Source organism: Chelonia mydas, chromosome 20, assembly GCF_015237465.2.
Source record: "Chelonia mydas isolate rCheMyd1 chromosome 20, rCheMyd1.pri.v2, whole genome shotgun sequence".
Taxonomy (NCBI): Eukaryota; Metazoa; Chordata; order Testudines; family Cheloniidae; genus Chelonia; species Chelonia mydas.
The window spans coordinates 3,671,163-3,693,830 of record NC_051260.2 but is presented as its reverse complement, the minus strand read 5'-3'; the positions used below and the strand labels follow the sequence as shown (position 1 = coordinate 3,693,830).

General features: G+C 56.8%; 1 protein-coding gene across 3 annotated transcripts in view; it reads left to right on the top strand.

Moving 5' to 3' along the window:
- The window catches only part of DCTN2 (dynactin subunit 2), a 28,492-nt gene continuing 5,824 nt past the window's right edge, over positions 1-22,668 (top strand). Inside the window, exons 1-6 of one of the 3 annotated variants that reach the window (XM_037884242.2) lie at positions 1-139; positions 2,462-2,530; positions 8,479-8,487; positions 18,175-18,180; positions 21,522-21,618; positions 21,957-22,018. In XM_037884242.2, the coding sequence (XP_037740170.1) occupies positions 104-139; positions 2,462-2,530; positions 8,479-8,487; positions 18,175-18,180; positions 21,522-21,618; positions 21,957-22,018 (279 nt within the window). In that variant the 5' untranslated portion in view covers positions 1-103. The remainder of the gene's footprint in view (positions 140-2,461; positions 2,531-8,478; positions 8,488-18,174; positions 18,181-21,521; positions 21,619-21,956; positions 22,019-22,668) is intronic. The other 2 variants (XM_037884243.2, XM_037884244.2) reach the window with 2 other exon arrangements.

The following is a 22,668-nucleotide window of genomic DNA, read 5'->3' as shown; positions in this document are numbered from 1 at the left end:
CGTCGGCCCCCGCCCTCCCTTGACGCTCTCGCGAGATTGGCGGCTCCTCCCTGAGTCCCGGCCCCGGCGACTCCCGTTCAGGCCCCGACCCGGCCCCGCCGCCATGGCCGAGCCCAAGTACGCGGAGCTGCCCGGCATCGTGAGTGCGGGGGGGTCACTCAGGGGGGCTGCGGGGGGTAACTGGGGGGCTGGGGAGGTTAGGGTGGGGGTGATTTGGGGGGCTGGGGAGGTTAGGGTGGGGTAACGGGGGGTGGGGTGGTTGGGGAAGTGAGGGTGGGGTAACTGGGGGGGTAGGTTGGGGGTGAGGGGGGCTGGGGAAGTGAGGGTGGGGTAACTGGGGGGTGGGTGAGGGGGGTAACTGGGGGTGGGGGGTAACTGGGGGGGTAGGTGGGGGTGAGGGGGGCTGGGGAAGTGAGGGTGGGGTAACTGGGGGGGTGGGGAGGTTAGGGTGGGGTAACTGGGGGTGGGGGTAACGGGGTGAGGGGGGCTGGGGGGTGGTTGGGGAAGTGAGGGTGGGGTAACTGGGGGGGTGGGTGAGGGGGGTAACTGGGGGTGGGGGGTAACTGGGGGGGTAGGTGGGGGTGAGGGGGCTGGGGAAGTGAGAGTGGGGTAACTGGGGGTGGGTGGGGGGAAGGGGGTAACTGGGGGTGGGGGGTAACTGGGGGGGTGGGTGAGGGGTGGGGGGGTAACTGGGGGTGGGGGTAACGGGGTGAGGGGGGCTGGGGGGTGGTTGGGGAAGTGAGGGTGGGGTAACCGTGGGGAAGGGATGGTTGGGGGGCTATGAGGGGAGGGGTCACTTCTGTCCCTGGAGCCCCCTGTGTTGTTGGGTTCTCCCCGCAGCCACACCCGGGCTGGGGGGGGATTCCCGAATGGGGCGTTGCGGTTTGATGCGAGTGAGGGGGTGAAGTCCCAGCCCAGCTCCCCCCAGGGCGGTGCTGGCCCGGGCGCTGCTCTGTCTCGTTCTCACGGGGCCCAGCACTTCCTCGGCACCTGATTTCCCAGCCCCCCCCCCGCGCCAGGCTCTGGGGCTTCCCACCTTTCTCCTGGGAGCTGGTTTCCTGGGTTTCCCTTCCCACCCCCCGAAATGCCAGCGCTGGTGGTTCCTGCTCTGGCGTTTCGGCGAGTCCTTTGTACGAGGTAAATGGACCCTGAGCAGCTGCAGCGGCTTCCACCTCTCGTCAGGGAGGCGGGGTGGACACACGGCTAGAGCACTGGACTGGGACCCAGGAGACTTGGGCTCTGTTCCTGGCTCTGCCCCTGGCCTACTGAGCGTCCCTTGGACAAATCGCTTTCCCCTCTGTGCCTCAGTTTCCCCATCTGTACAATGGGGATAGCGACCCGGCCCTCCTTTGCAAAGTGCTTTGAGGTTTCTGGATGACCGCTAGGGACTGCTGTCTGCAGAGACACATACGGAACTGCTGGCGTTGTTTAGTCTAGCTCTGGGGTGATGTTGTCGTGGGGTGTGGAAAATAGGAATCTGTTTCTAAGATGTTTGTCATGCAGATCTGCATGTCCTTGTTATAGGGTTACATGCCCTCTAACTAAGGCCTGATGGGGATGTGTCTGTCATTTGGGTTAGCCCAAACGTCAGAACGTGCACAGATTAATGATTGGCCGTGCCAGGCACCAGCTGGCACAGTTGAGGTCTTTCCCCAAAATGTTAGGAACTGTTTCCCTTTGTGAAGGAAGCAACGTACTTCCTGGATGTTCAGTACCCCCACAACCCACCTTTTAAGATCCATGGGTCCTACACGTGCCCATCACAACGTGTGCTGTTCCTCGCCCAGTGCACCAAATGCCCCTCTGTGAGTGAAACGACACAATCACTATGCTCTTGAATGAACTCTCCCAGAAAAATGATGAAAGACTCGCCCGTGGGTGAACACTTTTCCCCAAAGCGATCACTCCATATCTGACCTCTCAGGCCTCGTCCTTGAAGGAAACTTGCACAGCATCTGCAAATGAAGATCCTGGAGCTCAAATTCATAACTTTGCTAGACACTAAAAATCATGAACTTAATAGAGACACTGGATCTATGGCTTATTACAACAGTCTATAACCTACTAGCCTCCCCACTTCCCCCCCCCGGATTTTTCTATTTCTATGGGGTCTTAACTGGCCACTTCACCTTGAATGGTCCCTTGAAATATGTGTTAACAGCTTGTGCTAAACAAGCTGTTCCACCTTGTATTTAGCTGTGACTCTCTGACTACATTTCCCAGACCTGAAGAGCTCTGTGTAAGCTCAAAAGCTTTTCTCTCTCACCAACAGATGTTGGTCGAATACAAGAGATTACCTCACCCGCCTTGTCTCTCTAATATACTTCCTGGAAGCAGACGTGTTCTCTGTGCACCTGGCGGTGTGAGGCGGGCACTCACTTTGGATGCTATTCTTCGCAATAAGAGATGCGTCTGCCCAGAACTGCCAGCTGTCCTCACTGTAACGCATTTGTGCTTCTAGGCCAGGAACGAGCCAGATGTTTACGAGACTAGCGATCTCCCAGAAGACGACCAGGCGGAGTTTGATGCGGTAAGGTTATGTGGAATGCAACAGCTTTCTGACTAGCGTTGTGGTTAGAGGACAGTGATAAGTGGGTGTGCCAATCCCAAATCATTTCCAAAGCAGCTTTTGCCCAAATGACTTGCATAACTGTACCGTACTGGGCGTAACCTCCAGCAGATCTGGGTAGCAGAAAGCTTCATAAAATGGTACTGTTTTCAGAATAGTTCCTAGCAAGGAAGGTGCAACAGCCCTCTTCTAGAAATGCTGCCCCCATAAACATCTGTTAAATTCTATTCCTGGCCTTTTCATCATCCCAAAGGAGAACTTGTGTAAGGCTTTGGGGAAGGAAATCTCTGAAGAGGCCCTTTGCTTTTTTTCATCACTTTCTTCTGAACTGAAATTGGGTCTAGTGGCAACTGGAGAGATTATCTGCTTTAAATACAGTTGAGCTTGGTAGTCAGAAAGGGACTGTTCTCCCTTTGATGTGAGGTGCTCACTACGTTTGTTTGCTTAAATGCAAGATAGTGGGGTAGGAGTGGGTTAAAATCAGATGACCTCTTGGCGTTTTATTTTCAAACTACAAATATATATTTGGGGCATCCTGGAACTCTGTTCTATTAAATATGCCATTGGGCATTCCTTGCCAGGCCTACCACCAAAGAGATATGGCTTTTCTTGTAGCTAGTGAAGCAAATTTGGTTCCTGTACATTCAGCAGTCTGGCTCTGGCTGTATGCCCTAGGGGTTTGGGCAAAAAATCAAACCAAAACCCCACTGTTGCTAACACTGGGGAAGTCTCAGTGTAGGCCAGGCTTCTGTGACTGCTGACACTTTAAACACCTTCTTGTCTAACTGCCCAGAGCCAGGGCTAAGCAACACGGTATTAAATAGGGAGGCAGGCTCTGTCAGTGCTCCTGGCGTTGCTTCCTCGAATGGAAAATGTTTCCCAAAAACCCTGGTGTAGATGAGGCTTTGAGGATGAGAAATGACAACTGGCCAAACCCTGTCCCGATTAGAATGAGTTCTCTTTCTGATAGGAGAGCAACTCTGACGCTGCCAACCCGTTTTTCAGTGATACCTCATGCAGCTGTGGCCCCCTCTCCTGGGCCCAAGGAAATCCACACCTTGGATTTGTAGCCTGCATGAGGCTGCCCAGGGGAAAACGCTGACGCCGACTGAAAGTGTCCATTAAACTCTGTGTTTGTGTCTTGCACCTAGTTTGGCCAGAGCAAATTGTAAAAGCAAACTGTCTAACATCTGATTGCTGTGGGGAGTGCAGGGTCTGTTTATCCTTCTGCGGGAGCCGTGCTCAGCAGGGGAATTGCAGGAGGTACATGAGCCTCATGGTGCGTTTTCGGGGGTGGGGATTTGTGGAATAAAACACTCAGGAAATGCAGGCTGCAGGCACCGAGGGAACCTCAGGGTTTTGTCCTGCAGGATGTAAAGCATCTCAAAATAGCAGCAGGAATGGGAGTGCCCTGGAGACAGTCTCATTAACTGGGCATGGTCGGTGCTGGGGTTGCAGGCTGAGCTTCTGTGCACCACTTTGAAATTCTACTCCCATCATGCTGGCTGCTTGCCAGGAACAGCTTCCCTTGCCCCAGCTGTGTGCTGAAGGTGAGGAAAGGAGCAGTGAAAGCCAGGGCTGAGTGGTGGCTTTGCCTTTGTCATCCCTGCTGCGGTGACAAGTGCTCAGATCAACGCTCAGGTACCATGGGGTGGGGCAGATCCACCCTGTTGGAAATGAGAGGCTGGGGGCAGGCTGGGATGTGGCGGCAGGTCACTGGGCCTCAGTTTACCCAGCTGTAAAATGGAAATGATCCTTTCCCACCGCCCAGGGTAATGTTTACAAAATGCTTTGCAATCCTCTGGAGATAGGCGCCTTCCAAAGCACCCTTGCTAGCTGGAGAGAGAATGGGTGAATTTCCCTGGCTGAGCAAGGACTAATATCATGCGGGTGACTTATCGTGACATATCGCCAGCTGGGAGTTCAATGTTCTTTTTAGTGCTCTGCCCTGCTTTCAAAGTCCTTTTCCTCCCAAGTCTCAGGCCTCTGGGTCGGAAGCCTTTAGCAGGGCATGGTTTAGTCAAGGAGTAGCCGCCATGGCATGGCCTAAGGGTTGTGGCATCTTGTTGCGGCCCGGAGCTGTCACATGTCGGCTCTGGCGCATGGACAAGCGTGAGAAGGATTACGGTCTCCAGCATTTGGAATCTTGCTGGCGTTTCTGATGCAAATGACTAGACCAGGAACTGGGAGAACATCGCCTGCCTTTGATTGAAAACGAGTTGAAAAGCAGCAACCCAAGTTGGAGTCACTTCTGCAACAAATCTGGAAAGTAGGTCAGGACTTGGGGGAGACGTGGGTCTTTCCGCTTGAATCAGCGTCAAGGGTTTGGCTGATTCACAGGAGCAGGCAGAAGGGGCGTTAAAAGAATGTTCTCCAAAGTGGGGGTGGGAACGCGAACACCCTGAGCGGCCGCGTTCTGTAGCACCCATAAGGAAGTTAGCGGGTTCCCTTCTCTGAGCTCTTGTGGCCTACCTGACGGTCTAACGTAAGCAGGAAAGTGGAGCCGCGAGGACAAGGCTGGCTTTCAGATACGTGGTACCGGTGGGAAACGAAAGAGTGTGCGCATCTTAGCACGTGTGTGCACGCGCACCCTCCATCAGCCTCCTGCGTAACGAACCGCTTCCGTCATCCAGTCAGAGCTGTAGCTTTTGCAGTTCATCGTGTTCCCCGCGGTGCCCTTCCCACTTCCTCCAGCTCGTTCTTGGATCTCTGCAATGAAGGGATCCCGCTTAGGAGTCTGGTCGATTGCCTCTTTGCTCTGACATAGCACAAAGGCTTCCCCCTTCCTTCGGTTCAGGGCTGTCCTACCATCTTCTCGGGCTGCGACTCATTCCCCTTCGATCACGTACACTGAACGCAGGTGCTGTTGGACCCCACAGCAAAGCCTTTAGACTCTCAGTCAGATGCCCCTCTTGCTTAGCCCGACTCTTTGCTACTCTGTTGTGCTGGGATTTCCTTGAGCCCTGGGGTCCGTGTGGCGTACGGGGGCAGCACTGAAGAAGCCCTGTCTGTGTGTGTGCCAGGTTACATCGCAGTCAGGTGAATGGGAGCTGTGGGTGCCCAGAAAGGTGTCCCCTCGTTGATTTTGTTGCTCGCCTTTGGTGAGAGGGTTTGAGTCACTTGGGCTTTCTCTGGTCAGCGTGTTCTGCAGTGAGGCTCCAGATGGCAGTGCCATTGCAGGGTGGCTGGGAGCTGGCTTGGCTTGGCACACTCAGTTATCATTAGCCTACCTGCGTGGTGCGGTGTTCAGCAGTGTGGTACCAGTGTCTGTGTTTGTGTGTGGAGCTCTGGATTGCTGCTAGCATGTTAGCTGTTTGAGTTGGCGCATTCAGGAGACCAGGGTCAATGATGGTGTAAACTCACCACGCTTCTGGAGGCTGGTCAGAAACCAGGCGAGTGAAATACCGAGCAGGCCCCGACACTGCTCTGTACCCGATGTGCAGGGCAGGCAATTCCTCGGCAATCCATGGCTGTCCAGCTGCCCCGGACCTGTCACATGATCCTACTAGAGAGCAGGATTTCACCAAAAGAAACGGCCCGCTTCTCCCAGGTTCCCTCTGCCGTGCTGTGTGCGAAGCTGGCGCAGAAGGGCACGGTTCAGATGCTGGCCCATGTGTGATGGCTGTTTTCCCAGGCCTGCTGCTTCGCACCCGGGCACATCCCCGTTGTAAAGCACTCACAGAGCTCTGCTGTTTTCTCTGAATTGGAAACTTCCCACATAAAAGCACAGCAGTTTTGTGCCTTCTCTCGCCCCGCCTGGGTCACTGCCTTGCTGTCGAGGCCTTCAGAAGCTGGGACTGAGACCACGCCCCATTGGGTGTCCCCACCTCTCTCCAATGGCCTCCTGCCTGTAGCCAATTTGCCTCCATACTAACGAGGTCTCCCGTAGCCTGCCTTATGGGAGCTAAAGCTGAGCCTGTGCCCAGCCCCACGTCCCGTTCCATGTAAGCCGTGGGAGATGCTAGTCTGCCCTGAGAGCTGAGTCATTGTCACGCTGAGCCTCACTGGCCTAGAGGGAGCTACACACAGGGACTGGTTGTGCTAATAACATAGGAATAATCTGACTATGGACCCAACCCTTGCACTGTAGAATAGAGACCTGACTTGTAACTTACACACTGTTATTAAAACAACACAAGCTCAGATGTTTCTGCCCAGACCCAGGGCTAGTGGCTTGTTTTTACCCTGAAGAGGACCGTTTTTATATTAGTTTCTATGTAGCTTTTAATTGGCTTATGAAATTCATTTTCCTGGCAGCATAATCTGATCCAGCCTCCATGTGTTACTCCTGCTGCAGCGGGGATAATTCGGTTTTTAATTGCTAAGTCTAATGTACTTTTCTCCAAGATGATCCTTCCCAGAACAAGCTACGGGCCTTTTGCTGGCCTCGCCGCTGGCAAGGTTTGGTGGTTTGCCGTGGGAATGGAACAATCTTGTGAAGCTTGGCCATGGTGCTGGCTCGTCATTTTACATCTCTCTAGTGCAGATTGTGAAGTGCTACCGCTCACAGATCTCTCCAGTTATACAGCGGGCAGTAAGGATCCCCACGAACAACTCATTCATCCTGAACAAACCTAAACACAGAACCTAAAACAAAACTAGCTCCACTGACCAGAGGAGCAAATTCTGCCCTGGGTTAAAGACCCGTGTTCAGTCTCATTGACGCCAGTGGGGTTGCACGGATGTAACTGGGGGCAGAATTGGAACCAAATGCTGCCCTTGCCCCTGTGCTGGGAGACTGCCTGAAGCGTGGGGCTTCCTTGCACTGGTGCTCTGTGCTCCAGGCTCTTCCTGGCTGCAGGAGTTAAGTCCCCAGCCCTCACAGGCAAGACATGCTTGACTCTGAAGCGTTGGGGCTGCTTTTATCCTTAGGAGCAGGTGCATGTTCTTCTGAGCTCCAGACTTGCGGTTACAGCCCAGAGGTTTTAGAGCACTGATGCCTTGTTCACGTTCTTCTGTCTCCCCTTACCCATTTTGAGCCCCGCATGCATGTTACCCAGAGTGCTGCAGAGCTGGTCTCTTGGTAAATAGATCTTCCCAGGATGGTTCTAGCTACCTCTGGACCTGAAAGCTGCAACGATATTGCTGAGAAGAGAAAGATCTAGATCTTGGTTCGGTGGAATTGTGTTTCTGCCAGCCCTTGAAACCGATTTCAGCCCCACGTTCTAAATGATATTCCCAACCCGGGAGCCTGAGCAGCATGTGCGGACATGAGACACCTCTTTCTCCGTACGAATCCAGGGCCATCGACAGGATTAACTTGGCAGTATCTAATGCAGCAACACATGCTGGCACGCTCTACGGTGTTTTTATTATTATTCTCTGCTCGAAGGGCTTAAAAGAGAGACTAGATTTAAAAAAACCAATCCGTGTTTAACTCAATTTAAAATGAATTGCCCCAGGTTGAATTGCCACAGACAGTGTCTGAATTGGGGACTTTCGGCTAGCTTAGGTTTTTTTCCTCCCTTGCCAGCAACAAATTAATGCAAACAACAGCCTCTGCCCAAGCTAATTGGTAGCAGCTGCTGTGAGCTCTGCGTGCCCGGAATGGCACCCTGGCCTGCCTGCTTCAGAGAAACCAGCAGCAGCCTTGCTTCTCTGGGCGTGTGCGGGGCTTCTGCGACTGGCGTCTTCTAATGGCAACATGAATTAATTATGCTGAAGAATTTCCAGTTGCCTCCCTAGCTAGTGCACTTCGGGTATTGCAGTGAGTGCTCTTCGAGCGCAGACCGTAGGGCGGGGCTGCCACGCCTGCGCTCTCCCTGCAGCTCCTCAGACAACCCCTCCCGTTTTGGGGTACCAGCTAATACTGCTTTATTGTGTTGATTTACTGTTGCGCAGTTGAACTTACCTGAGTTTTCCTAATGCTCTTCCCCCCCTGCCTTTTCACTACCTTGCCTGGATTCTAGTTTGCACAAGTAAGACCATTACAACGCTTCTCTTTTGCATGCTTTGGAATTTGATTTTGCATGCCGATAAATCTGCACCGTGCTTTGTTGTGAATGTAGCTAAGAGTTTTAAATCCCAGTAATTAGCCTCCCCCCTCCCCGCAACTTGTTGAACTCATGGGGGGCCTGATTTCAAGATGATTGTTGGCTGAATCAAGGTATGGGTTTGAAATTGGTGTGTGGCCCAGGGCAGTGTTCTCTCTCCCCGCACTAAGGCATGTAGCCAGAGCAGAGGAAAACAAGGGATTGGACGTTGGTTTTAGTAGGAGGAAGGTTTGGTTAGCAGGGATTCGTTGCTGGGAGTGGGAAGAACAAAAGAGGTGCCTAAATCCAGGCTAATGTGCCCAAACGGTGCCCTGCTGAGGGCTCTGCTGTCTGCTTGGCAGGTGCCCCAGGGTAACTGGCATGAAATGGAGCAGACTCACTGTCCTGCTCTAATTAATACAAAGGGGTGTGCAGGTCCCAGAATGCAATGCAGCCTTTCAAAGATGGCACCCAGCCAAAACTCTAGCCCAGGTCCCCCTCCATCTCCTGTCATGGATACTGCAGCCTCCTCTTCTCGGACACCTGCACCCTCCCAGAACGCTTCTCCTCCTGACTGTCACAGAGTCCCCGGGGGATGCTCTGGAACTGCTCCCCATGAAGCCAGTCAGGACTCTGGGGAAGTCTCCCTTCTGTGAGCAGCCTGTCTTCAGGACACACAGCTCACACAGCTTCCACCTTCCTGGGTCTGATCTCGGAGCATTCAGCATCCTCTGCCCCTCCGTGCGCTTCCCACAGCGAGTCCGCCCAGGTGGGGCTCCTGGGGAAGCCAGAGGGTCCTGCCCCCCAACTTCGCAGTCAGACATGACTCTCAGCCAGCCAGTAAAACAGAAGTTTATTAAACAACAGTAATATGGTCTAAAACAGAGCTTGTAGGTGCAGAGAACGGGACCCCTCAGCTGGGTCCATTTTGGGGGGTAGTGAGCCAGACAACCCCATCTGCCCTTCACTCCATGTCCCAGCCAGCCCCAAACTCAAACTCCCTCCAGCCCCTCCTCCTCTGGGCTTTGTCCCTTTCCCAGGCCAGGAGGGCACCTGATTCCTTTGTTCTCCAACACTTTAGCTCTCACCTTGCAGGGGGGAAGGGCCCAGGCCATCAGTTGCCAGGAAACAGGGTGTCGGCCATTCTCTGTGTCCAGACCCCTGCACACACCTGCCCTCTAGGGCGCTGCAATGATCATACACCCTTACCCCACCACCTAGATACTTAAGAACTGCTTAGGGGAAACTGAGGCACCCCCACACTATTCAGAGGAACCATTTAGAACAGTCCCACTTCGTCACATCTCTCCCCCCTTCGAGATCGAACTGAGCGGGGTCACTTTAGCCAGTGACCTGGGGAAGTTCAAAGCCACCAACGTTCCCATGGATGCCCCAGCATCTCTCCCATTCCTTGGTAGGAGTTACACCAGGCCCTTCCAGTTTCACGCCCTCCCTTAGGTCGGGGGTGGTCGATAGCACTCGCAGGCCGCATGTGGGAAGGTTTATGCGGCCCGTGCCCTTTGGCCACCCCCAAAACCCCAGGGGGTCAAACTGGGATCGGGTATTCTCCCCAACAAGCTGGCAAACACAGCCACTTGGTTATAGGACTGTTTAACTTTCTTAACAGCTTTCACTTCATCTGAGACCTTCTCAAAGCTATCCACACTGGATCTTTCAACAGGAAAGTCAGTGGATCCATTCAGAACAGAAAATTTCTGGCTGTTAGGAACTGAAACTTTCTTGATTAAATCACTTTCACACCCTTCAGTGGCAGTAAACTGCTTGCAAAGACTCCATGAGGATTCCTTTCCCTAGGGCTTTTCTATGCAACAATTCACCCCTCACAGAAATTCTGCTCTTACCCTCTTTACCTAGGGCTTGCTCTAGAGGAACACTTTCCTGAGCAACAACAGACTCTTTCTGGGTCGCCCTTACATCCAGAATTACCTCTGGCCCATCTGGCGGATTCCTACACAATCCCCTTTCAGGCAAACTGACAGACTTCCTAGATAAAAGGTCAGAAGCATTCTCCTTCCCTTTGCCACACACAAGTTCAGGAATCTTTTCCTTCTTGCTACAGGTTTCCACACCCTCAGTAGGTAACACAATCACATCACCTTCATGCTCTCCTTGTGCCCTGGCTAGGATCTCACCCTGATTGGACAGAGTTGCGACACCCTTTCCCAACCACACACTAGCAACAGGCAAAATACAAGCACCAGAATTGTCTGGTCTCTGGGATTTTACATAGACACTAACTGGATGCGACCTAATTACAGGGCCATTCTCCCGAGCAGACCCAAACTTAGGACCCTTCCCTTCCTGGGCTTTAGCTGAATCCAGAACAAACTCTGAGACAACTGCACGACCCTCAACCATCAGAGGCTGAAAGGCCCCTTCTGTCTGCTCCACAGACAAAGAAGAGCCGGACACACTTTCTCCTTTACACACAGCTTGGGACACACAGCTTGGGATCTCATTCCCCTTGTCTCAGCACACAAGGCTGGTCACAGACAACTGCTTGGAGATCAGGGTAGCTCCCTCCATAGGCAAGTCAATACCCTTGACAGACACAGGCACGTTTCCTTCCCTGTCACACTTCTCCACCCAGCTAACAGGTAAGGTCCAGGGACACTCATCTTCCGCTCTCCTCGCCCTCCCACCCTGCTGACTAGACACAGCCATCAGCTCACAAGGCTGCCTAGGCTCATCCAAACTTTCCTTACCAAGCACCTTGCCACTCCCAACAGATCCCCTGCCCTGCCTGTGTCTCCCCCCACTCAGCTGGGGTCTCAGCTCCCACTGTGCTCAGCGCTGCCCTTGCTGTCCCAGAGTGGGTAGGCAGCGAGCTCGCTGCTTTCCTCACTGCATCAGAGCCAGCCTGAGCCCCCTCTCTGGTGTGCAAGGGGGCGGGGAGCATCTCTCTGACCCACCCAGCCCCAGGGGTCTGCTTACAGGCAGGCAGGTATCCTGAGCCTAGCAGCTCCTCCCCGCTGCCAGCCAGGTCATCTGCATTTTCACTGACCATTTCCCGCTCCGCCGATTGGTTCCCTGGATTCAAATTCAAACCCTTGGCAGTTACCGGAGCAAGGCCTGGATCCTGTCCCAAAGAGACACAGTCACCCCCCAACAGGGTCTTGCAGCTGGTATCCTGGAGAACCCCAATGACCAGCCAGCCTCATCCCTCCTGGGTCTGCACAGGGATCTGGGCCATAGGCAGGGTGAGGGGCATCGTCCCTGGGACCCTCACCCATCTCACACAGCCCCTCAGCATCTGAGACTGCACCACCCGGGGCCTGACAACAGTTCTCTCTGTCCCAGGATCTCGCCACCCCAGGAATGTCTCCCCATTGACCATCACCTTCTGCTCCCACTGGGGGTCTGAGGGGCCCGACCCCAGGGGAACTCCACACAGACATATAGGTTGGGACCAGGAGTGGGAGCCTGTCCACCTCCCCACCCATCTGGCTGACGGAGTCTATGGCCTTGGGACCCAGCAAGGGAGCTAGACACCGGGGCTTTTCCGCAGGGTCCCCCTGGTTCAAATCGCCAGCCTGCTCAAAGGCACTGAGGTGGCATCCATATCCCCCCCTCCTTAACCAGGGGCAACAATATACTCTCGAGGTTCCCTGCGGAACTGGCCCCCTGGGGTCTATCCCCACTCACCCCTGGGAGGTCCCCTAGGCCTCTCCGCTCCACCACCGCCAGTTCACGCTGCTGCTACTTCTGCAGCTCTTTCTCGGGCTCTCGCTGTCTCTCACAGTCCTCTTGCTCTCTCGGACTCAGCTCCAATCCCATCCATCTTCGATCCCCCGATGGGGAACCCGATCGTGAAGACCCTCGTCTGGTCGGGGACAGGAGTCTTGGGGATGCCTGGCTACCACTCCAGCTGCTCCCAGATCCTGCTGTAGCCCCAGCTGGGGTCAGGAATCTGCGGTCATCCTCCTCCAGCTGCACGATTAACTGTGCTTTGGTGAACTTTCCAATGCTCAACCCTCTCTTTCTGCACAGGGTTACAATGTCCTTCTTCAGGAGACGGTGACAGGCCATCACTCCGCTCTTCCCAAGTTGTGGACTCACAGGCCTGTGTGCTCTCAGCTCCCCACGGTCTCCAGGGAGAACCCCTAGTGTGCCAGCCCTTCTCAAGGTCACCACCTCTTTGCCAGGGTCGAGCTGCAGACTCCTCCGCCCCCGGGACCGCTCGCTGCGATCCCCCGGGGGACCCTGTTACTGCAAAAGTCCTTCTCTCTGGTCACACACTCCCAGGGGTTAACCGCCCCCTGAAACCGACTCTCTCTCTGAATCTTCAGCACGCCTGGTCCCCGTCAATCCCCCTTCGTTTTACTGCTCCCTGGTCACTTACTGCAGGAAGCGCCGTCCACGGGGTGCAGTAGATCCCACCTCTGCCACCAGTTGTCACAGAGTCCCTGGGCGATGCTCAGGAACTGCTCCCCATGAAGCCATCAGGACTCTGGGGAAGTCTCCTTTCTGTGAGCAGCCCTGTCTTCAGGACACACAGCTCACACAACTTCCACCTTCCTGGGTCTGACCTCGGAGCATTCAGCATCCTCTGCCCCTCCGTGCGCTTCCCACAGCGAGTCTGCTCAGGTGGGGCTCCTGAGGGTCCTGCCCCCCAACTCCGCAGTCAGACGGGACTCTCAGCCAGCCAGTAAAACAGAGGTTTATTAAACAACAGGAACATGGTCTAAAACAGAGTTTGTAGGCGCAGAGAACGGGACCCCTCAGCTGGGTCCATTTTGGGGGGCAGTGAGCCAGACAACCCCATCTGCCCTTCACTCCATGTCCCAGCCAGCCACAAATTGAAACTCCCTCCAGCCCCTCCTCCTCTGGGCTTTGTCCCTTTCCCAGGCCAGGAGGGCACCTGATTCCTTTGTTCTCTAACCCTTTAGCTCTCACCTTGCAGGGGGGAAGGGCCCAGGCCATCAGTGGCCAGGAAACAGGGTGTCGGCCATTCTCTGTGTCCAGACCCCTGCACACACCTGCCCTCTAGAGCGCTGCAGTGATCATACACCCTTATCCCACCCCCTAGAGACTTAAGAACTGCCTAGGGGAAACTGAGGCACCCCCACACTATTCAGAGGAACCATTAAGAACAGTCCCACTTAATCACACCGACCATGCAAACTAACCATCTTCCCTGCCTGGGGATCGGGCCATGTGCCGCCCCCCCCCCCCGGAGATTTCCCACTGGCCCACCCCTCCATTCAGTGAGTTCAAGCTTCTCAGCACTAAACGCCCTGGATTGTCTCCCCGCCCTCACTTGTCTGGTCTGGTCTCCTCCTGCTTCCCTCCTGGCTACCCGGCCAAAGTGCCCTCTCCTCGTTTAAACCCCTCTGCTGCCATACTACGTCCCTGAACGCACGCTGGCCGGGCGCTAGCCCTCACCCCGTAGCCCCGACGGCTGTGTGCTAGCCCTCTCCACATCATCCCAACAGCCGACGGCTGCTGTCCCCGGCCAGCTGCTAGCCTGCGCCGGGTCAGCCTACGGCTGCTGTTCATGGCTTTCCTCATCCTACATCCTCGGTTGGTAAGATGCTTGGGGCTTGGCTCACAGCTGTCTGTGTCGGGAGGCAGCTGGGCAATGTTATGACGACACAACCAGGCTGCTTGGGTCAAGCTGTAACGTGGCGTGCTGGGACCTGGAGCCTGCTTCACTGTTCAAGGCGAAGGCTGTTGTCTGGCAACACGGTGATAGAGAACAAAAAACCGCCTAGAAATCCCGTCTTCTGGTGAAACAAATCAGACTGAGGCCTACTTAACAATTCTTCTGCTCTCCGGTCACTGCTGTGGGGAGCCCAGGGTGACAGCTGGGGCAGGACACAGGGTCTGTCCTCAATTTGTAATCCTTGAAAGTGGCCCGCTGGGGTCTGTGACAGCCCCATGTTGGGGGTGGTTCCTGCTGAGCGAAAAGGACCACCCTGTGTTTCTTTCTGAGGGGCCTGCGTTACGATCAGAACGAACCATCAATCCGGCGGTTTAATGACATCCAGCGAAGGGATTAGTGTAACTTCTAGCCTGTGAAATGAGCAGCGCTGGACCCTGTGTATCCCGACACGCCCTGTCTGGATGCCCCAATCTATGGGGGAATCATCTGAATGATTGAGGTGCCGTATGGGGCCTGCTTTCACGGGCAGTGCTTTCCAATCCGTTGATTGCTCTGTTTTAATGGCGATTGTCTTTCCCGGTAAGTTCCAGCCCAGCTGCAGGCTGGGTGGTCAGTGCTGGAGGGACGCTCTGGAGGTAAAAAGCAAATGCATCCTTTTGGACTAGCTTTTGCTTTCATTTTCACCCAGGAGCAATCTCGCCCCGAGGAGGAGAAATGGAGCTCTTAATCCCTTCCTCCCCCGAGAAATGGCTCGCGGTCCTTTGCTTTGTTCCACACTGGTTGAGTGTAAACGCTGCTCTCCCTGCTGCTCTCCCTGCGGCCTTTCCCGCACCGCCACTAGGGTGGCTCCCAGCCTTTGTCTAGAAGTGGCTGGTGTTTCTCCATGTCATCTCCATGATCCCGTGAGCTTGTGTTGCTCTGGCCTCAGGAAGAAGGTGCTGACGCGTTAGGCAGACGACAGGCACAAAGCGCCCCAGCGTTTGGCTGTAGGTGCCACAGAGCTGGGCGGTCTCTGGAATTGACAGGCTACGCTTACTTCCCAAGTATCCGTGTGCACAGCCCCGCACACGCACCGGCAGGGCGTCTCCTCTCCTGAGGAGTCTGCATGGATTTTGTTGTTCCAGTGGATCTTTACAACTAAAACCCCTCGCCCCCACCCCCAAACCCCCTCCAGACGGTAGCCACTGATTCTGGGAGACAGTCTGGTCTGCTGGTTAGAACAGCTGGGCCCGGGTGCTGGGTTCTGTTCACAGCTCTCAGACTGTGTGACTGTAGGCAACTCGGCGCTCCTCTTCACACCTCCCTCCATTATCCCCACGGGACAGTCCTCTGCCATAACACGGCCCGAGAGCCTCCGCTGGCAAGGGCTCGGGGGGGTCGGGTCTTGTGTCCATCACACCTGAGCTCGGCAGTTGCTGGCGTGTTACCTCTGGGGAGGGCTTGGGGGCGACGGCCTGAGGGGAAGATGCGCAAATCGGGGGTGGGCCAAAACACCCTGCAAAAGGTGCCTCGGAGGCACCTCTGATTAGCTTGCTGGAAGCTGGAGCCTTTGTTCCCAGTTCCTCAGTGGACGGGGTCTCAGCATGGTCCCCACCCTGCAAAGGGCCCCAGATGCCAGGTGGAACGACCCTATTTTAAGCCATGGCTGAGTGCTGATGATCTCTGCGGGCATCAGATGGGCCCTCTGACTTCCCCCTCGCTTTGGTTTGGCCGAGCAGCCGCTGCCCTCCTGGGCGCTCAGGGCTCGGATCCAGGGAGGCCTCGGGCTCCTTGCTCGACTCCCTTGTCTGTGTGAAGAAGCAACCCCAGCTGTGAGTGCAGCTAAGCGAACCAAAGCTCCCGTCGCATGGCTGCCTGCAGTGTGTGGACCAGCAATGTCGCTTTGTCCTTCCAGGTGGCCAAGTCAGGCAGGTGTCAGTTCAGATGTTTCCCTCTCTGCCCCACACCCCAGTGTTTCAGGATGGGGCCCCAGCTTCCGCTCCCCAATCCGATTGCAGGTGGGGTGCTTTCCTGTTCCCCTGAGGAGGCCTTGGGATACTGGCTAGTCTGAGCCCTTTCCCCTCCTCCCTTGTGGCTGCAGTCGTCCACCTGTACGTGGGGAGACCTCTGAGCACGCAGCATCACTGTGCACCCAGCAGTGACCGGCTGGGCCGGGGCTCCGACAATCCAGCTCCCCTGGCCCCTGGGCCTGGGGCCTGAAGCAGCTCCTGAGGCTGGCACATCTGCTGTGGGCCGTGGGGACGTTTCTTTAGCATCTGGCTCGAAGTCCAAAGGAGGAGCCTTTAAGCCCGAACCGTTGGAGGCTCTTAGCCAAGTGCTAGGGGACATCTGGCCCCACACCGCGGGGCTTTCATTTTCCGCAGACGGCCGCTGGCTCCACTCCAGGCTTTGGCTCTCTCCCGTTCTCTGATGTCGTGTTTCCAGGATGTTCTCACGAGCTGGGGACTCTTCTCGGGGGTTGGAAGCCTCTGCAGGTCCAAACCCCCCGGGTGTCCTCTTCGTCTTTTCCGTAGACCTGCTCTTACCTAGGCAGTGGGCACTGGATACGTGTGAAGGGTGCCGGGCTGGGGGATAACAGAGTTGCCCACCCCCTGCAGAAGGCGGGTGGTGAGGGTGCTGGAAAGAGAACCCTGGCGTGAAACCCCTCCCCAGGGTGAAGCAGTGCCTCTTGGCAGTCCAGGGGCTAGGCGATTCTGGGTCCTGTCTCGTGTTATGCTCCAATTCCAGTGGCTTGTAGGACAGGTAATGCCTAGCCCCTTTGCCCATCCGCAGGCGAGCCGGCTGGCGGAACTAGCAGCCAGAAGAAGCCACCTCTTTAGGGGCCAGGCGAATGCACCCCCCTTTTGCTCTCCCCCCAGGCGGGCTTGATTCAGGTGCAACGCTTGGCGTTCACCGAGGCCCCATCTTGGTTTTCACCCAGCGGCCCGGTTGGTTGGCTGAGGTGGAAGGAGGCCAGCGGTTTGGCTTACGGTCACTCGGTGGAGGGTTAGGCAGGGCTCGAACCCGGGTCTGTTGTGACTTTCAGACCACGCCCAGCCTCCTGCTGCCCTGGGTGAACAGCCACCTGGAGAGCAGCAGAAACGGCTGAAAGCAGAGGCTGAACCTGGCCGCCGGGTGTGGTGTGAGGGTGCAGAGATGCTGGGCCCTGGGCACCAACACCCAGCAGCTCCCTGCCTGGCTTTCCTGGGGCTGGCGGGAGAGTGTTCTCCAGGCCGCAGCTTCAGAAACGGCCTCCTAGAGATGATGGGGGTGGCGAGGCGGAGAATTTCCTTGTTGCCCAATTCCCTTTGCTATTAATGGCTTTGAAAATTTCAGCCTAGCTGCCCACCTAGGCGGAGGGGCTGCTGCGGAAAGCACCTCTCTGCCGTGTTCTTGCACCCGGGCGTCTGCCTTCGATGGTGTCCCCTCCACCGCGATCCATTCAGCTAAAGTGGGTATTTGTCTGTTATTCCCTGAGCTGGGAGGGGAGAGAGCTGCTTCTGTGCGACCTTTCCACAGCTCCCCCCTTAAAACGCTCCTTCCCCTCCCACTGCTGCCATTGCAGCTCAGTGATCTAAGCCCCGGGGCCGTGCACACGCCAGCCCGGGAACGGCCAGCAGTTCAGAAGCCTAAAGAGCAGCTAAGTTTGCGGTGGGGCCCACAGCGGGAGACGATGGAGCCCCTGGGCGCGCTCGGGTTAGCTCTGCCCAGCGGGTCTAGCTGGAGTGACTAACACACGGGTGCCGCTGGCTGAATCCTGCTGCTCCATGTTCGTCCTCTCCGAAGCTCCGCATAACCCTGTATCTCCTAGGAAAGGGCAAGTGGTGGTAGTGAACTCCCCTGCCCTAGGACGGCTGCTAGCTTGGCGAGATGGGGGGGTTCTGTGTGTGGTGACTGTGTAAACTGTTGTGTAGTGCATGTGACAACCTTCTAATACGATTTTTGTCTTTTTCTCTCCTCCTCCCCACCCCCCCATTCCCTGCCCTCCTAACTTTTCTTTGACTTTCTCACCTCTGGGAAAACGCAAGGAGCTGGTAAGGAGCTTGCCCTCTCGTCTGCTTGAATGTTCTGCTGAGCTAGCAGCTGCTGTAACCTTTTGTCTTTACCGGCCCTCGAAAGAGGCTTCCCTCGGGCACCAGAGCAAAACTAGATTCTGGCCCCCCCACCCACCCACCCCCCGTTTGCTGAAAGGGTGTCCCGTAGCCAGTCTGTTCTGATCACGATTATTCCCCAGCCCTAGACCAGCAGCTCCCAGACGCTCACAGTTCATGCTGTACCTTCAGAAATCACTCTGGAGTAAATCGATGGCCCGTCAAGCTCCCGTGCGGCCTGCCGTTTGGGAGCCCCTGTCCTGGGTGGCACCAAAGCTCCGAGTCGCTGTTAATAATATCAAAGGGCTGAATCCTGGGGCTGTTGCACCGGCAGGAGCAAAATGACCCCGGCCACCTCCTGCGTTAGGCCTCGGGTCAGTAAAGTCGTTACTGGCACCTGCCCGAGGAGTAAGCGCAAGGCCTCCTTTCCCCGAAATTCCAGACGCGCCCCAGATGTTCGTCGCGGCCTGGCGTGCTGGGGGCAGAGCTAATCCGGTGGCTGCATTTTGTAACGGCCTTTAAAATAGAGCAAACCCGGATTCTACATCCCGCGTTCCAGGACAGGGGCTGGTGGAGCTGTGAGGAGCGTCCCTTTCATTTTAATGGCTGCAAGTCGGGTCCAGTGGGTGAATCCATCTTGAGGGACTGAACATTAGAGCAGCCCCTTGACTCCCCAGCATGGCCTGGGCCCCCTTTGGGCTAGGACAGAGGGGTGGCCCCTGCCCTAGAGAGCCTCAGGATGCTCAGTAGCAGACTTTTCCAATATTAGTAACTTGGCTGGTTAAAAAGGTGTCAGTTTTAAAGCCTTCAGCCCACAGGACGTAAGCGAACGCGCGCGAGCGTCTCAAACTGGAAAGCTCCCGCCTCACGTGAAAACCACCCGGTGTTTCCCTTGAATGGCGAGATTTAGCCTGGCGAGATTCAGCCCAGCGAGATTTGCCATGGCTGAGCTAGAAATGCCCTAAAACCAGTCGGCGCCCTGGCAGATTCTGACGGTCAACGGGCAAGCATGGAGGGACAGTTCCCCGGCGGGGCCAGGTTGGGTTTTTAACCTACTTCGGTGGCCCCGGCTGCCTCGTTAGACCCTTTGTTTAAATGTCAGGGGTTTTTTTAAAAGCTGGTTCGTTACTGTGGAGTGCAGAGCAGGGCAGGATGGGCAGCCACCGCAGCAGGGTCCCAGGACGCAGGCCCCTGACCAGGCAGCCCCGGGCCAGAGATAAAGACAAAAGGTTTCTCTTTAACTGTGATTAACCTGCCTTTGGTGTTCTCCAAGCACTAACCCCTAGCACGGGCGGGTTTCCGCCTGGCACTAACACTCTCTGCGCGGGAGAGGCTCCGCTCTGGGCCCGATCCTCTGAAGCAGCCTGCTGACTAACTTGCCCTCTGAGCGCTGAGCAAATCCAGTTCAGCAGCCCCCAGCCTCCGCCCAATCCCTCCACCAACACGCAGGAGGCCTGCGTCAGAGCCCAGGCCAGCGCCGGAGGGGTAGGTTCCTGTGCCTGCATCTGGGGCCTGCCCCTCTGGGTTGAAGCTGAGCTGCTCTGTCTCCTAACCCCTGGAGAGCTCCATGCTCCGGGGCTGCCCCTTTCCACTAGCCAGGTGAGGCAGGCCGATTGCCAGAGAGGGGCTCGTTCCCAGTGCGGAAGTCAGACTCTCATCATCCCAGGTCCCCCCGCGGGCCATTAGGTGCGAGCCAAGGGCTGGGCTCCGTGCGCCGAGATCGAGTCCTGCGCTGGGAGGCAGGAGGAGCAGCCAGAGGGGCGTTGCCAGCCTGAGAGTTTGCTGGGGATTCCCTCCCGATGGGCCGTGGGGGCAGCCCTCTCTGTGCAGCTCGGCGTGCCCCAGGCTGTTTCCTTCGCCCTGCCCAGCTCAGCTTGGCCTGGGAGTCTCCAGACTGGGGCTGCTCGGGGTCGAGCCCTCTGGGGACGGAGCCCCGGCTCTTCTCCCTTCTTTTCATGGCTTCAGGGCAATCTAGCCACCTGTTCAAACTGAGCCGACCTCCTGTGGCCTGTACAGGCCCAGGGTCGGCAGCTGGGCATGGAGAGGAGGATCCCACCCGAAAATTCCTTGCAACTGGGTCCGCTCCCCCTGCAGCCACAGGTCTCCACGCAGGGCCTGGTATCGGTGGCTGGGTGCCGCAGCCCCCCAGCACTGGGGGCAGCGATGTGAAGCGGCTCCGATTGCTCTCTCCAGTGAGCTCTGAGAAGTACTGGCCTGGGAGGAGAATTGTGCAATGACCCCTAGCGAGAGAGGGGGCAAGATGGGCTGGGGTGAGTGACCCCTGCGGGCAGAGGTGCTGCCAGGTCGCACAGGGGCTGCAGCCCAAGAGGCTCCTCTAGCCCTCGGGGGGGGGGGCCACGTCTCGTAAGGAACAGCTCTGCAGGTCTTTGATACTGAGAGCCAGTCACGCCACCCCAGGGTGGCCTGTTAATCCATGGCCACGTCCCGCTGCTCGGAAATCCAGCGGGGCGTCTGCTGCTGCCTTGACCGTCTGCATCTCCTCTTCATTGCACCACGGTTTGCTGGTGGGAGGGGGCGTGGGGGTGGGTGGGTGGGGTTGAGTGAGCGTTCGCGGCCTGGCCGCTCTGCTCCCTCTCTGCCGGGAGAAGATGCGGTTTGTTGGGAGCCCCTGGGTCCCAGCACAGCGTCTTTGCAGATAAAACCCGCCCTGAGTCTGGCCGTTTGAGCGACAGGAATCTGCAGAAACCGATATTGATTTCCACGTCAGCATTTACAAAAGAACTGGCCCTGCAAGCCCACGCCCCGTGGGGCCGCCCCCTGCGGTCCTCTCGCGGCCCAGGGCTCCTGGCGAGGCTCCACAGGACTGGCTGGTGCTAACGAGACCCAAGGCGTGTGTTAATATTATACTGTAGCTATCCCCCCCCCAGCAGGGATATCAGAGCACCCCTTTATCTGCAGGGACGTCGGGACAGCCCCCGGAAGCTTTAGCCAGAGGCAGGGCCTGAGCTAAAGGCTTTGAAGCTGTGGGCATTGAGCAGGCCTGGCTGGCTTGCATTCCTGTCACCAGGGGCTATTTAAAGGGAGCCCAGCAGGGCATCTGGCTCCGGCGACCCGGCCAAGTTATTAACATCTGGTGGACTCTGCTACTCGGCAACTTCCCCCGTGGCGAGGTCAGGGCAACCGTGCGCCTCCTGCAGCACTAAGGGACCGTTGGAGGATGGGGGGGGGGGGTCCTTAGGGAAGTGCTCTCAGCTGTTTGAGGGGGGGTGTTGGGGCGGGGCTGGGTGGCCCCTGGGGTTTCTAACGCTGGCCTGTCTGTGCAGGAGGAGCTGACGAGCACCAGTGTGGAGCACATCATCGTCAATCCCAATGCGGCCTACGACAAGTTTAAGGACAAGCGAGTGGGCACCAAAGGGCTCGGTAAGGCTGGCATGTGGGGGAAACGCAAACCGGGGCTTGGCCCGTATCCTACATCGCTTGGGAATGGGGAGGGGGGCGGGGGGGAGGCACCAGCCAGAGTGACTGTCCGGCAGCAGAAATGATCCAGGGACGTCCCTGATGAGTCCTTTGATTGGTTTATTGGGGGGGCACCTGCCTCCTGGTCCTTGCGGAGAGCCGGGAAGCACTGAGCGTGCACAACGGGGGAGCCTCGCAGTGGGGCGCATGCCGCAGTGGGGCGCATGCCACCGTGGGGCGCGTGCCACCGTGGGTCGGTTTAAAGCCCCCAGAGCAAACTCCTCTCTCCTGTTGCTGTGCAGACTTCTCTGACCGGATCAGCAAAGCCAAGCGGACTGGCTACGAGTCGGGGGAGTTTGAGATTGTAAGTAACCGGTCTGGTTCTGTCGCCGTACAGCCTTGAGGGGAGGAGGGCACTGGGCACGCTCAGTAGAGATAAGAGCTGAAATCGGCACGTTCCTCCTCCCGTGCCTCCCTCGAAGGGCAGTTAAACCGTCCCTCGAGCCCAAGGGTCCTGGAGGCCAAGCTGGGCTCCATCACCCCCCAAGAGAGGGGTCTCGCCACTCCCTCCCCTTCCTGGCGGCCTGGGCAGGGACCAGAATCCAGGACCTTTGGGCCCAAAGCAGGTGTGACGGGCTAATGAACCTGCCCGCATGTAGCTGGTTTCTCAAAGGCTTTGCCGGTGTTTGTCGTTGGCCTAGGGTGGAAGGAAATGCCCCTCCCTTGGAATAAAACCCAGTTGTAGCGAACCCTCTGGCTCCCCTCCCTCTGCCTGAGCGAGTGTCGCCCGCTGGGGAGCACGCTCGGAGAGGGGCTGCTAGTCACAGTCCCTCCCGGGAGCCCAAGGAGGCGGTGGCATGGCCACCCTGGGGCGAAGACTCTCCGGTGCTGGGCAGCGTGTCAGGGCCCCTCGCGGCATTAGAGGAGCTGCTGGTGGATAGCGTGTCGCCCCCAGGAGGAGCCTTCGTGTGAATTTGGCGTTTCTGCAAGAGATGGTGCCCGCTAGGGCAGGCC